The 15,258-nt window shown below is 39.1% G+C and overlaps 1 protein-coding gene across 1 annotated transcript in view; it reads right to left on the reverse strand.

Annotated features, from left to right (window-relative positions):
• Window positions 1-15,258, reverse strand: part of OCA2 (OCA2 melanosomal transmembrane protein) — a 177,083-nt gene that overhangs the window by 111,334 nt on the left and 50,491 nt on the right. The window contains exons 11-13 of the mRNA XM_032680785.1: window positions 14,472-14,528; window positions 11,167-11,291; window positions 8,142-8,280 (exon numbers count right to left, since the gene is read on the reverse strand). Of these exons, the coding sequence (XP_032536676.1) occupies window positions 8,142-8,280; window positions 11,167-11,291; window positions 14,472-14,528 (321 nt within the window). The remainder of the gene's footprint in view (window positions 1-8,141; window positions 8,281-11,166; window positions 11,292-14,471; window positions 14,529-15,258) is intronic.

The following is a 15,258-nucleotide window of genomic DNA, read 5'->3' on the forward strand; positions in this document are numbered from 1 at the left end:
AGTCATGGCTTCCCTGCCCAAGAGCAGTTATCCATGAGGCTCCAAGGGAGATCACATCCAAGTACTCTGGTAGTAAGGAACTATCTTACATTCACAGAGCAGAGGTTGTCTGAACCACTGATCCCAACAGAACAGCTCTGTGGCACATGTCAGAAAGCATAGTCCAAGCCCTGGATAGCTCAGGTTGTCCAAACTGAATTTTCAGAGCATCTACTGATTTCACAGAAACTCTAGAGACTTAGTGTATCTCCCTGTGACACACCTCTATGTCTTTATTGTCCCTTGCTTTTTCACTATGAGCTCCCTATAGATCCTTCCATAATTCCAATGTATATTAAAAGCAGTTTCTTTTGCAGCATCAGCTGATACTACCTCTGGTGTATTAAGACTATTGGGAACTTACTACCTTAAATGTGTGTTCTTCTATATTGTCTCCTACCAAAAGAATTTTTGTGGAAATTTCCTAGCTGAAATGTTTCTGGTTCAAAAAAGGAAAAAAAAAGTTTCTCTATTGTACCACAGGGCATAATAAAAAGACACATGACACAAGAAACTGATTACAGTCGTAAAGAACTTTCATAGCCAGATAAAGCTTGGTGCTCTTTGGCAAAAAAAATCCATAGCTTGCAGACAGTTAAATAAATCTCAAACCATAAATATGCAGACCTAGGGTTAGAATTTGATCCTATTAAAAATACAGATTTAAGCTTCATGAGCTAAAGAAAGTCATCCTTAGTTGCTATATAATAGATTCCTTAACTCTTCTACTCTCCAGACACTAAAAGGTGAAACTGTACATCTGCTCGTTTGCTGGCCTTTTGCTATAACTCACTACAGCCATTGCTTTTATGGAAGCAGAAGGAAGACCCTTCAGGAATTGGAATGAGATTATTTTATGAATTGGGCAGAAGACTGTGACACCACAATGGAAAATAATGTACCTTCATTCTGTTTGCCTACATAATAGGTCAGCTAGTAAGGTGTCTGACATCTCTGTAAGATAGATTTTACAAGTCAATTTTTATAAATGCTTAGAAAGATTGGCCTCTGGGCATCAAGTCAAGATTCAGAGCTACAGAAGACATTTCTGTGAGGGATGAAATCAACATTCATAACTCCAGGAAATTTACAAATAACAATAAATAACAAAAAGAAATCCTGCAAAGGCTCAGTGTTTGTAAGACCTGCCCCCAAAGTATATCTCCCATGCTTATTTCCCTAATTAAAGTCATTTGACATTGACAATAAATGTACTTTTTATATGAGTTGCATCTAAGATTATAGCCAAAAAGAAAGATAGAAAATTTTGGCCAGAAAAATAAGAACCTTAAAAGCAAGGTGAATTGGCCTTGGTTCAGAAATTTCTCAACTATTGACAATGCGCCATTAAACAGTTCAGAAAATATGCAAAAATTAGCATTCAGTTTTCTATGTCTCTAAAATGGCACAAAGTGAGGTAGGAAACTGAAGGAAATTAAGCTGTAGAAATACTGAAGCTACACCGGGCAAAATAATAATGCCTAAATCTGACTGGAGAAAAAAATTATCCTGTGAAAGAAAAAATTACTGGGAAACTGGTCGAGGAGCAATAAAGTAATTAGGAGTGGTCAGAATATGCTCAATACAGAATTACTGGAATGAGAAAAATTATTTTTTGCACTCAAATTAATCTTATTAAAAAAAAAAAAAAAACAACAGTGAAGATGAAGCTTGTCATAAGTTAGCAGCAATGTGCCCACATCATGAAGAAGCCAGCTATGGGGTCAGGTATGATAGTAGAAATTCTCTGTGAAGATACACAGGCATAAAGATACAAGCTAAAGCAGGAAAAAAAAACACGAATAGGAACCCAAAGAATTCTTAGTAACTCTCAAGTTTAAATATCTGGTGTCTCCATCACATGTTAAAGGACCTTGAATTTAAGGAAGTGGCCTATTGCAAAGAAATGCAGATATAGAAATTCACTTGCCTTTACTTTTTTGTTATCACACCAACTTCAGAGAAAAATAAAACAAAATTGTGCTTTGTTACTGCAATACCACAATGCAGAAGCTTCTGAAAAAATACAGCACAAGAAATGTGTCACTTGAAATCCACAAAACTAATTTCTTGATGAAGAAAATCACATTAACCTAGAAGGCAAACTGAAATGCTGAGGTTAGGAAGGAAGTCTCAGATCTGACTGATAGTTGAAAGAATTGAAATGAGATAGAGATCAAACACCCCTAAAAAAAATCAGGATTAGCACAGCTTTATGACATAAGAACTGACGTAGATAAGCCTTAAAAGTGATTTGCAGACACAATCACAAGAGGAAAAAAAATGTCTACTAGATTTTTTGGCATCATATCCAAGGGCTTACACTAACTTTTCAAAGAGAGTAGCTGGGCTGAGATTCAGGATTTTGTTAAACTTCATAATATCACCCCATTGATCTTTCTTATCTCTGAGATCCCTGAGGAAATAGAAAACATGCTACCCTGCTCTTTCCAATTCAGCTGAAACAAATAGTTTTCTAACATGAGTGTGCTTATTTCAGAAAAGAGCTTGCATTACTGCATTGCTTGTGATAATCCAAGACTGGAGTTAATTCTCTTCCCATCCCTTGCTCACGATTTTCATCTCCATTACCTCCTTGTATTGATCCACAAGAGACAGTGAGTGAAAATGAATCCTGATGATCACTAGCCTTGGACAACTGACACCCTGTAGCCATGAGGAGGCTGAGGACTACCAAGTGCACTACTTTTTATGGCTGATACTTTCTAAGGCTTACAGTGAAATACAGACAACTGCCTACCCTGATGTTTTGGGCTGGGTGTTTAGCACCAGCCTCTCTGCAGCACAGAGAATGTGCTTTCAGGGAAAAAGAAGGCCAATTTCACACCAGACATGGTAGCTAGTAGCCAACTGGCAACCTCTTGGAGAACTTTAAGAGGCTAAAGGGTTTTCACTGCACCACAGATACAAATGATGCAGTAAAGGATACCAAGATGGTGGTAAAGTAGCTTTATCAGTTGCTCCTGCTCCCCTTTCCAAACCCCAGGAAGGGCATGCAGCATTTCCACAGAGCCTACGTTCATACCCTTTGTGGTTGTGAAAAGCACATTTTGTACCTCCAGAGTCCTCTGCACTGCTGGGGACAGGATTCACCGTTGTAAAAACGCATTAAAGTGCTCTACATGTCTGCTGCATACAACAAAATGTCATTTTGACAAAGATTTTCTTTTCCTACACAATAGACTGGAATAGAATTGACATGCACAACGGGCAAGGGATATTTTTCCTCCAGGAGATTTCAATCTATCATATAAATACAAAACATGCTTCAAATGTCCCTTACTTGAGGCTATGCTGATTGCGTCAAATATCTCCTGTTCCCCAGCAGATAGAAAATCTAAAGATTTTGTTTTAGCAAGACAACAGCCTAAAGGTTCCACTGCCTAGAGATTCAGAGTTGAAACAAAGTGGGCATCTTTCCTTGGTTTATAGTTTAAAATGCAAAGTCAAATATATCAATTTCATATTAGGAGGAAGTATCATACTGTTTTCCTGAAAGGTTAGCTTTAATCAAAATGCTCTTGATTATTATTTTTTATTGCTTTTGGAGATTTGAAGTTAAATTCTAGTAATTCTGACCCTTCCAGAAGAAAACTGCCATTTTAGAGCAAAGAGAAAGCAAAAATTATAGCTGGGTGCAGCAATTCAGGGAGCAGCAAAATCTGTGCTTCTAGCCACAATGCCCGTCACTTAGTATTCTATAACTAATAAAATGAGGAAGAGCAATTTCTACACTGGTTTAAACAACCCTTCCAGCTGAGTGACTGAGATCTACATTGTCTTGGGGGAGCTGCTCATGGTGTCACTGAGTCAGAAATCACTTATGGTCTAATCCAGCTACATGAGGATAATGTTTATCTGAGACACTGATGAACCTCCTTTTTTGTTTTGCAGATGTAAACCCATAAATTTTATTTCATGTACTTTACCTAGGACTTTATTTATTTATTTTTTTTTGAGAAAAGGGATCACTGAAACATTGAAAGGGTAGAGTTCTACAAACTGATTAAAAGTTTGAACAAACCATGACACTTGTATACAGCAGACTTAACAATAACAGCCTAGTAAACTACAGGAACCCATTTCACTAGGATTTTCTCTTCTATTTTTCAGAAGTACCTACTTTTATTCATAAATTTTTTGTACCACAATTTTTCATTATATACAATCAACTAATATTACATGAATCAACTAAATTTCAGCATGAAGGCTGAAAGTCCCTTAAATGGCAGAACAGGAAAACCTGATATCTGTGAATTTTCCAGGGAATTCCTGTTAAATGGCAGGAATAACTCTGAGTGGGATGCTGAAACCCCCAAACCCTCAACAAATATCAGATTAGTAGCACAAGCTTTATCACATGCTAACAAAAATAGTAAATAAAAGGATGTAATCCACTGGCTAGTACATGCTAAAACTGCCTTTGCCCTTATCATTACCTCTTTTAGGCAGATTAGGGCTAGATAGGCTAGTGCACATGTTCACCATTGCTATGTTCACACCGTCATTTTGCTCTGGAGACCTATTCCCAATCCACTATTTAAAGAACTTGTAATCATAGCCTATGCTTAGAGCACAAGCAATTTCTGATTTTGAAGGTGTGATTATAGATACTTTTGAAGTTCCCAAATACAGAGGATTTGATGTTCAACCTTTCTGAAAGCAATGACCATATCCAACTGATTCGTGCTCTATTGTGCATATATAAATGCAGTTCCCAAAGTCTGAAGGACATATCTCTTCAAGATAAAAATATAATTTTGTTAACAATAGCCACTCAGTAGCAGCACTCTGAAGATAATAAAACACTAAGAAAAAGTTTTATATTCACTAAACAAGTTTTCCATTTGCTCTTACTGAGAACTCTTATTTTCCTTCCCTAAAATCTCAACATAAATGCTATTTTGTGAAACTTATTCCCACTCCAACTAAGAACAAGCAAGAATACAACAAATGTTCCTCTCCTATTATGCAAATGTTCCACTGATTCCAGTCATGATGGTAGGGAATATGTCAGGATTATAAATTTAGCACAGCTACAAAGGAAGAATTCTTTTGACATTCATTTGCATCTCAAGACAAATAAAAAGACTTATCCCCACATTTTAATGAGCAAAATGTTACAAAAACCTCATTTATTCAAACATAGTTTAAATAAAGTATTTTTAATATGATGTGAGTTTTGCCCTGAACCTGGTGAGAAAAATCTCTCTGGCATTACAGTAAACAAAGAATAAAGCATTTTTAACATTTTCTAACCCAATAACAGCACTCAAAGTAACAAGGCTGCACTTCATTTCATATCGATTTAAAAGCCAAGGTTTCCTAAAAAAGTTTAAGCTTGCCTAATATTTTACATGGCTGCTTTTAGAGGTTGCTGTACAGCAGTAAAAGTTCACGAAGACTGGTAAAATCTGACTCCTGATAGCACCTAATAAAGCAGAAAACTAAATCATCTACATAGTGCAATTCACTATTCAGCTTCTTGCAGGGGCAGTTGTCCAAGTACTCTCGTACTTGCTGTGCAAAGATAACACTGAAAAGGAAGTGAAAGAGGATGAAAAAGGGAATTTCAATGACAATATCAAGGGGAAGAAATTCCTAAAATTGCTAGAATGTCCAAAAACATGACTATAATGCTAAAAGGAGGTGAAAATTAGATATTTTCCATAGAAAAAAATCATAACAGATACTATAAAAAAATGCTGCATGAAGAACTGTTTCCATAATGTCATTGTTGCATTCAAGAACTTTTACCTCTGGAAAAGTTAAAAAAAAAAAATTTACTTGGTACTAATGTAGCAGGTTTCCCATGCATTTTAGACACAGATTTATGGTGGATCGTATAACCCTTCTTCACAGCACTTTTTGCTAGAACTAGTTTTAGAAACAAGACAACAATGTCTATGTTTCTCCTTCTGATTAAAGACAGCATGCTGGAGCAGGTGGACAAAATCAAGCTATTAGCTGAACAGCTCAGACTGTAAGAGACCAGATGGTCCAGCTCCCTCCCTGCCCTCACTCTTGGTTTTATCCAGTTACTCCTGCCAGCACTCTCCTAGGCAAATCTCCTTTAAAAGGGGTGAGCCCTAAGCAGTGAGGACATAAGCCAAACCATGCCACTCTGCCTCAAAGCCAAGGATAGGTCTTTGACCCTCTTTTATTTATATACAAAAATATAACAATTGAGAATATAGGGAAGACGCAGCACAAGGACTATGGTCCTGTGTTGAACCTGATCTGTTTTATTACGTTCTTATTTCTGTGATGGAACAAAAAATAAGCCAGAGTGAAAATATCTGGAAAGGTTTTTGTGCTTGTTTCAGATATAGAATTTGCTATAATGTCATATTTGCCAGATATTACACATCTGAGTCCTCCTAAAAATTCAAGAGAAATGTAAAATTGTTCCTTTTCAATATGATTGCTTAATTATTTCCCATGTTTATAGCTGCTTCTCAAAGTTCTACAGGGATGATGAGTTTCTGAGTATTTAGGAAAATGACCTGCATGGCAGGTGCTAATTATTCTCCTTTAGATCAGATGTTTTAAAGAGTTGCATGGATTTCATATTTAAAATGTAAAATGTAGCTATCAAATCCTCAGCTGGGAATATTACAGTCTTCAAAGTCACCCTCCAAACAAGCCAATTGCAGTACATTTCAAATATTTTGATGGTAAACATTCAGTTTATTAAATACTATGAGTTTTCAGACATTTGCAAATCTGGACAGTACTTAATTTGAGTGTATTCAGTTAATTAGAAGAGATGTTTCTTTCGTAGAGCAATAGATACATAAGTTACTCCAAATAAAAAAAAATTAAAAAACCCCTAAGATTTTATACTACAACTCCCTTGTTCCAATTGCACAGTTATTTTCACACTAGGTCAATTCACACTAAATTACTTTAGGTTGATTTACTTATTTTGGGGTTTATGACACCTGACTAAACCAGAAGACATATGCCTGATGTTCTTGTAGATGTGCACATTACATAAATGCCCCTTCCATCACACTGCTTGTTGGTGGTGACGCAGAGCCAGGAGGAGGACAGAGCTGGCCCAACCCAGGAGGGGCTGCCTCTTGCATCCTGAGCAGAATGCCTCCCTGATGCCCCACAGCACACCAGGAAGAGGTGACTGGGAGTGCCAGAGGCAGAAGGGGGACTTGATGCCCTCGTGTTCAGGGATAGCAGGGATAGCTGAGAGCACAGTAAACTCATGTAAACACCAGCTCTGTGCAAATGCTGAAAGCTGCAAATGTGAACACCTGCCAGCAGCAACTCTGCCTATCCACAGAGCAGAGAAGGCCATGTGGGTGGGAGAAGATGAGACTGGGATGCTCCTTCTGGCAGGTGTCTTGTGTGCTGCAGTACCCCTCAGCACCAGCCACCCTTTGGCACCAGACGCCCAGCAAACAATGGAAGACCCAAGTGATGGAAGTTAAAATCTGTCCCTGCAGCCCGGAGATACCAAAACTTTGGCAGGAGGTGGGAGCCAGCTGTGGCCCATGCTGCATGGGAGGAGCCTCCACCCTCCTCCCACCCCTCATGTCCCCTTGGACTGTGGTTGAAGGATAAAGTGCCTCATGTGTTACGTGGGCAATGCAGCCTTTCATATTATGAGGTCTTGCATATAGACAATTCTTTCTGGTTTGAGTTGCTGTAAAGAAATAGAATTGTCTCATTATATTTAACTTTTGAGAAAAAGCCTCTTCTAAAAAAATGGATGGGTTTTAATTTAATTTTCATTTTTCTTTTTTTCCAACTTGTTGCCCCTTATGCAGCTCTCTGTTGCTTTACTTCTTTCCTCACTTTGTCATTGATAAGGAAATCCTCACCAACAACAACACAAGGAAACTGGTATTCTCAGTCCATATCAAAAATTCTATTCTTCATCACTATTTTGTCCCCAAAAGATCACTCTCTTCTGCCTAATCATCCTACTAAGAAAGAAATAGCATGGCAGAAAAAGTGGATTATGTTCTGTTTATATGGCTGTCTGGGGAAGAGAAGTATCAACACCGAATAAGTCAATATCACCACTTAATTTTAGTAGCCAAACAGACTGCAGTATATACCTTCTTTCTCAGCTCCTGTTTTGAAACAATAATCACATTTGGAGGATCCCCAACAGCGGTGGCAGCCCCTCCAATATTTGTGAAGATCACTTCTGCAATCAGGACATGCCTAGGATCAAGATTAAGTACTTCACAGAGCCTGTGGTATAAAGACAATGAAATTAACTTCTTACGCTATGCATAAATTGCCTTGAATCTTAAAACTTACACATAACAGTCTTCACAGAGTTACTTCAACTCACACAAATTACATTTACGCACATACCCACATAACCCACTCATTTCTAAGTAGACGTTTGAGTTTAAACATGGGCTGTGGTAATAAAGGCTGAAAGTTAAAATCACACCTAAGCACTTTAGAATAAGGAACTCTCCTCACAACTTATCAAGACATTGCTCCAGAACATAAAGATGGAGGTCACACTGATATTATTACCCCCTCTACCTAATAGGGGATGAGGGAAAGAGTGGGTAGCAAGAATGCTCTCTCAGTATTGCTCTCACTGCAGTGCTGTCACACAATTCCCTGAAGGAAGGGTTGAGCTTCGCTGTTCAGTCTAAGTCTGTATTATTAAAACCTATATTTCAAAGAGAAGAGTGTATTGCACAAAAGCTTAATTTGATTCACTTGTGTTATCACCAAGTGTCAATTTAAAACCCAGAAAAAACACTGTCAGATGACATATATATCAGCACATAAAAACTCCAGAAAATAATAACTCTGCAAAAATACACTCTTTTCCCAACAGTTTGAAATCATTCAGCTAAAAGATACTTTGTAATACAACTGGCCCAAATATATTGATTGTGGTACAAGACCACAACTGTACTTGTATTTTAACTCCGTTGCTCCTTGATTTCCAAATATTTAAAAATATAACATTAACTTTCCTTTAATGATTCTTTCTTTCTGGTGGACTTGAAATGAGAACTCTGACGTCAGTCAGGAAAGACTAAGCCCAAAGTATAAAACCATCAGACTGTGTTAGCTATATGTCAGGGTCACAATTTTCAGTTTGCTTGCCCTGGTTATATAACTCCTCATGTGTACAATTGTTAGCCTTCTCTGGTTCCCAATAATAAAGAATCTTGAAAATAAATTACAGCTAAAAGGGGGTAAATATTACCTTTTTTATCAGCTTACTAGAAAATGCAGAGTGAAACAAGCATCATGGTTTATGCCTTATTAAAGGAAATAGAAAGCCTTATATTCATAAGTCGGTAAGATTTTCTGCAAGCTTTATCTCCATGGCAATGACTGCACAGTGTAACACAGTGAAGCTGTAGACAATGGCAGGAATATAAAAACAAAAAATGATGCCCAGCATGAAGCCTTTTGAACTAGGCAATTGTTTGGTCTTAGTAGGTGAGTTAAAACTTTATTTTAACTTTGATAGTGATTCAAATACAAATGTTTCCCACATACTGAGTTTCCCCTCCTTCAGTGTCACAAGCTCATTTAGTATAAAACTAAAGTACTTAGTATACATTTAGTATGAAAGTCCATTACATAAAGTGAGGCTACAAAGAGGCTCTCACTTCACCAGGATCCACATGGAGAAGGCAAGGGGCAACAAGTACAAGGGAGAGATTTCATCTTAACATAAGAAAAAAAGAATTTGCGGTTAACCACTGAAACAACCTTCCCAGGAATGTAGTGGAGTCCCATTGCTGGTGGTTTTCAAGGTTTGACTGAAGAGTGCCAGATAATCTCATCTAGGCTTCCTTTCCCATGAAAGCTCAGACCAGAAGGTCTTTTGAGGTCCTGTCAACCTGAGCTATTCTACGATTCTTCAAAAACACAATAAAAGATACAGTAGCTCTGCCTCTGAAAACCTTTTTATGCTACATTAATCTCTGGATTTCAAACTATTTCTAATTATAGAGCATGGTGCTGTTAACACCAAGTTTGCAGTTTCAACCCCCTGTATGGGCCATTCACTTAAGACTCGATGACCCTTGTGAGTCCCTTCTAACTATTTCTGTGAAATAGTTTATTCAAAATATTCTGCAACACAGCTAAAGAAAACTTAGTGTTCAGTAGTTCCAGTGCTGCTTACTGCTAGAGGTGCAATAACTGATTGGGGTATGGCAAAGTGATCTCTTGAAAAGGTAGTCGGACAGAAGACAAATGAAGCTTTCATCCACCAACTGTTTCCCAATCTAGAATAAACTAAACTTGCAAAATTGTTTGTTGCTAGTTTACACTGCATTTTAAAGTAGGGGTATATCTTAATAGAATTTTGTATACTTTAACATGATAATGACTGCAAGCATTACATCACTTAGGATCATTTTAAAAACTCACTAGATCTTTCCAAAACTGAACTGGATTAAACAGATTTACCAGACCAGACACAGGTTAAATCCAAGTTAAAGAGTAATTTATAATCTCATATTGATTAACTGTATTTGGAAATCAGGTGTTATCAATTTACAGAAATCTGAAATAATTAAATTCACCATTCTCTTTTCAAAGTTCCAAATATCTAATCTCAAACTGAGAGATTAACCAGTGTCTGTTCCAATTACATGATCACCAACAGGAAGAAAAGTCAGAGTCCCATATTCCAAAACAGTTGAAATCTGGATTTTTTTTATATATTTGTTACTAGTATTAGAAGGAATAACGATTTCACTAAAACATCTAAAATTGTAGATATTAGCCAGTAAAGGATAAGACAGCTTTAACTAAAAAATTCACTCTGCTTTACAGGGAAAAAATTTTGTCTACTAGGGAGTATATGGTCCAATATGCTATTGCAGTTCAGATATGAAGACGAACCAGAAAAACTAGCTGCCAAAGCAGTATAACAGGATTGATATGTGCTCAATATTAATGCAATGGGAAAAGGCAACACTTCCCTTTGAAAGTGCCATCTTTTTATTCTACTACAGTAAGAGTATTTGAAGTTTTGATTTCCATTTAGTTGATCAAAAAAACTCCAAACAAGCATTTGCATACATGTTTACTACTGATTGCTGGCTATAAAAGACCAAGTCCAAAACCATAACAATAAAATACCTTATGGTTACTGGAGTAAAGAGCAGCATAGTGGTAACATTGTCCAAAAATGCAGAAAGAATTGCAGCAATGAGGCACAGAAGCGTAATCATGGCCCATACCTTGCCTCTAGAGAACCGATAAGCCTAATAAAAAAAAAAAAAAAAAGAAACAAAATTAGGGGACTAGATCACTCCAGCTTAGTTTTCAAAAAACGATAGATAAAACAACATGATCAAAGTTGAACAACAGTGAGCTCAGAGCATTTACCTTCCGTGTACCTCCAACAGCACCCTCTCCAGTATTAATTAATCTAGCAAAAAAACATTTCATGGAAGTGGGCAAACATTCCCATCACACAAATGAAGAAACAAGTTTGAAGAAACATCATACTCTGCTGCCAGCCATGAATGGGGTCTGTGGCAGGAGCAGGGCTGAGCCTCCGTCTTCTGCCTGCATGCCCAGGTAGACTAACATGGCTCAGATCTCTTATCCCCTCCACAAGCTGGCACGCATCCCCCATCCTCAGAGCAGCACTGCCAGGGCTACACAGACTGGGCATCTGTATAGGCAGGGGTTGTGTCCACATATGGTTTGTTTAGGGGTTTTGTTCAAAGCAGTCCTCCTTGTCACTTTTGATTTCTTTCTTTCCACGCTTCTGAAGAAAATGAAGCTTTGCAGCAGATGAAAGTGTTCCTCATCCTGGGCAATATTTACCCTACGAACAATCTTTCAGAACAGGTCAAGTGGAGAGAACTGAAGTCCCCATAACCCAGCAACCAGGAACTGTTTTGTGAACAGCTGGCACAGGCCAAGGGCCCTCATCCTTCCTGACCCTCAAGGCAGAATGGTGGGTGTTCTGAGAGCAAACTGACAGCCAGTGATGCAGCCAGAACCTGTCTGAAGAGTATCGAGGAGGGTTACAGAGCCCTGGGAGTGGTGATGAGGAACTCTAGAGCTCGGGTAGTTTTTTCATCAATCCTCCCACCAAAGAGAAGGGGTTTGAAAGGGCTAGTCAGATCTCATGAATTAACAAATGGTAACAGGACTGGTGCCGCAGCCGGGGATTCAGTTACTTCGCCCACAGGACTTCCTTTGAGAAACAGTCTAATGGGGGTTGATGGGGTCCTTCTATCAGAGAAGAGGAACAGCACCTTTGATTGTAGGTTTGCCAAGGTGGTGAAAAGGACTTTAAAATTGCCAGAGAAGGGGACCTCAATCCTCTCAATCTCACTCCTACCAGTTTGATGGCAGTGCCAGCAAGACATGGTCAGAGTTTGAAGAGAGATCACAGGTCAACAGAAGAGCACCTGGAGATCACCACAAAGGAATTCCAGCTACTCCAGACACTAAATCAGCTTCATCAGGGGCACAGTTTAAGTCCCCCTTATGCAAACAGCACATAGCACGGGTAATAAATAAATTATAGACATGTGCATGCTGCAGGGCTATAATCTTATTGGCATCACAGAGACATGATGAGATGGCTCCTATGACTGCAGTTTTGGAATGGAAGGAAACAGCCTTTTTAGGAAGGACAGGCAGGGCAGGTGAGGGGAGGATGTTACCTTCCATGTCAATGACCAGCTGGAGTGTATGGAACTCTGCCTGGGGATGGATGAGGAACTGACCAAGAGTTTATGGATCAGGATTGAAGGGATGGCAGGGACAGGTGACATTATAGTGGGGGTCTGCTACAGGCCACCCAACCAGGAAGACCGAGCAGATGAGGAGGTGTTCTATACACAGGTAGGAGCAGCCTCAGGTTCACAAGCCCCAGTGGGGGAATTCAATGCCCCCAGTATCTGTTGGAGGGGCAATACAGGAGGGCATAAGTAATCCAGGAGTTTCCTGAACTGCATTGTTGATAACTTCCTCCTGTAAGCAAAAGAGGAGACAACGAGATATTATTCTGGACCTCGTTCTCACCAACAAGGAGGCACTTCTGGGGAATATGAACTTCAAAGGCAGCTTTGGCTGCAGTGACCATGAACTGGTGGAGTTCAAGACCATTGTCGCAAACAGGAGGGTGCATAGCAAGATCACTAACCTGGCCTTATAAAGAGCAGACTTTGGCCTCTTCAGAGATCTGCTTGGTGGAGTACCACAGGATAAAGCCCTGGAGGGGCCAGTGGAAAACTCATGAAGTTCAACAAGGCCAAGTGTAAGGTCCTGCCTGGAGATCAGGGCAATCCCAGGCACAAGAACAGGCTGGGGAGAGAGACTGAGAGCAACCTTGAGGAGAAAAACTTGGGGCTATTGGTGAATGAGAAGCTCAACATGATACATCAATGTGTACCAGCAGCCCAGAAAGCCAATTGAGTGCTGGGCTGCATATAAAGGGAGGTGATTCTGCCCCTCTACTCCACTCTTGTGAGACCCTACCTGGAGTACTGCATCCAGCCCTGGGGTCCCCAACATAAGAAGGTCGTGGACCTGCTGGAGTGAGTCCAAAGGAGAGTCACAAAGATGGTCAGAATGCTGGAGCATATCTCCTGTGAGAACAGGCTGAAAGAGATCTGGGTTGTTCAGTTTGGAGAAGAGAAGGCTCTAGGGTGACCTTACAGCACCTTCCAGTACCTAGGGAGGGCCTACAGGAGAGCTGGGGAGGGTCTTTTGACAAAGGCATGTAATGATAGGATAAGAGGAAGTCCTTTAAACTGAAAGAGGGTAGGTTTACTGTGAGGGTGGTGAAGCACAGGAACAGGTTTCGCACAGAAGTTGTGGATGCCCCATCCCAGTAAGTGTTCAAGGTCAGGTTGGATGGGGCTTTAAGCAACCTGGCCCAGTGGAAGGTGTCCCTGGTCATGGCAGGGGGGGGTTGGAACTAGATGATTAAGGTTCCTTCCAACCCAAACCGTTTTATGAATCTATGACTATGATTCAATGAATTACCCTTTTCATGTAATCTTTTGTTCTGCTACTGTAAAAACATCTGTGGCCATATTTCATGTGTGATCATAAAGCTAATGATAGTTCCCATATTTCTTCTCTCCCATTGCGAGGTTTAAGTAGAGATTTCAGTTACAGTAGAACTGTGATCCTGGGGAAGTTAGTGAAATAACTCAGCTTTATACTGTCCATATGTTTGTGTACCCTACTGGGGGCCTTTAACTTTCTCCTCTAGAAACGGAATTGCACTAAGGTCTTCCTTTCATCCTTAAAAGATTTTTCCAATATTACAAGCTGACCACTATCATTTCTAGTGTGATAAGTATACGTTACCCTAAGCAAGGTTCTTCGAAGATAGTGCTTGGTGTAACATATTAGAATAAATACTAACTTGATTAATCCAGAAATAATTACAAGCACCAAAACAAGCCTACCTTTACTGCACAGTAATCAAAGAATCCAGTCTCTGAAAATATGGCCACCAAAACCATCTACCAAAAGAGGAAGAAAAATATAATAACTTGCAACAGAATTATTACTCAAAAACAAAGTGAAGCAGTTTGTGATACTGAAAAATGTACTTCTTATCTGACACAGCTCTGAGCATCTGATCACCTTCATATTAGAATATCCACTACAGCTGCCAGATACATCACATGGTGAAATTTACTTCTCAACATAAGCAGTCTGTAAATGTCATAGTAGTCTGGTTGAATTTTATTCATAGTGACCAAGTAGGCATCATACATTAACTACTCAATGTATTTCCCTTATGTCATTAATCAAGAAAAATCAATAGGTGTATTTGCTTCCTGCAGTAATTCTCTACAGAGTACAGAAGATAGTGGCTTCGAGAATTACTTGCATTTTCCCACATGTCTGGGAAGTTTCCTGTCCTTCTATCTTTGCTCCCATCAGAATATTTTTTTTGCTTTCTTTTTCTGTGGGGAAGGTGGGGAGCAGGGACCAGTGTCAGGAATAAGAAAAGCTCAGAATGGCAGCAGATAATTGTAATTTTGTCTCTGTATATTTTATATTTTGTGCTAGAGTTCAATAGCACTTGGACAACTCTTTTTACCACAAATAGCTCTGAGCAAAGTGATTAAAATAATACATGATTATAATCTAATCAGATATTCCTTCTCCATTTCTGGCTTGCTTTTTTGTTGCTCCAAACATAGCAATGACTAAGATAAAGAAAACCAGTTTCCCAGCAAAGTG

Source organism: Chiroxiphia lanceolata, chromosome 2 (assembly GCF_009829145.1).
Source record: "Chiroxiphia lanceolata isolate bChiLan1 chromosome 2, bChiLan1.pri, whole genome shotgun sequence".
NCBI lineage: Eukaryota > Metazoa > Chordata > Aves > Passeriformes > Pipridae > Chiroxiphia > Chiroxiphia lanceolata.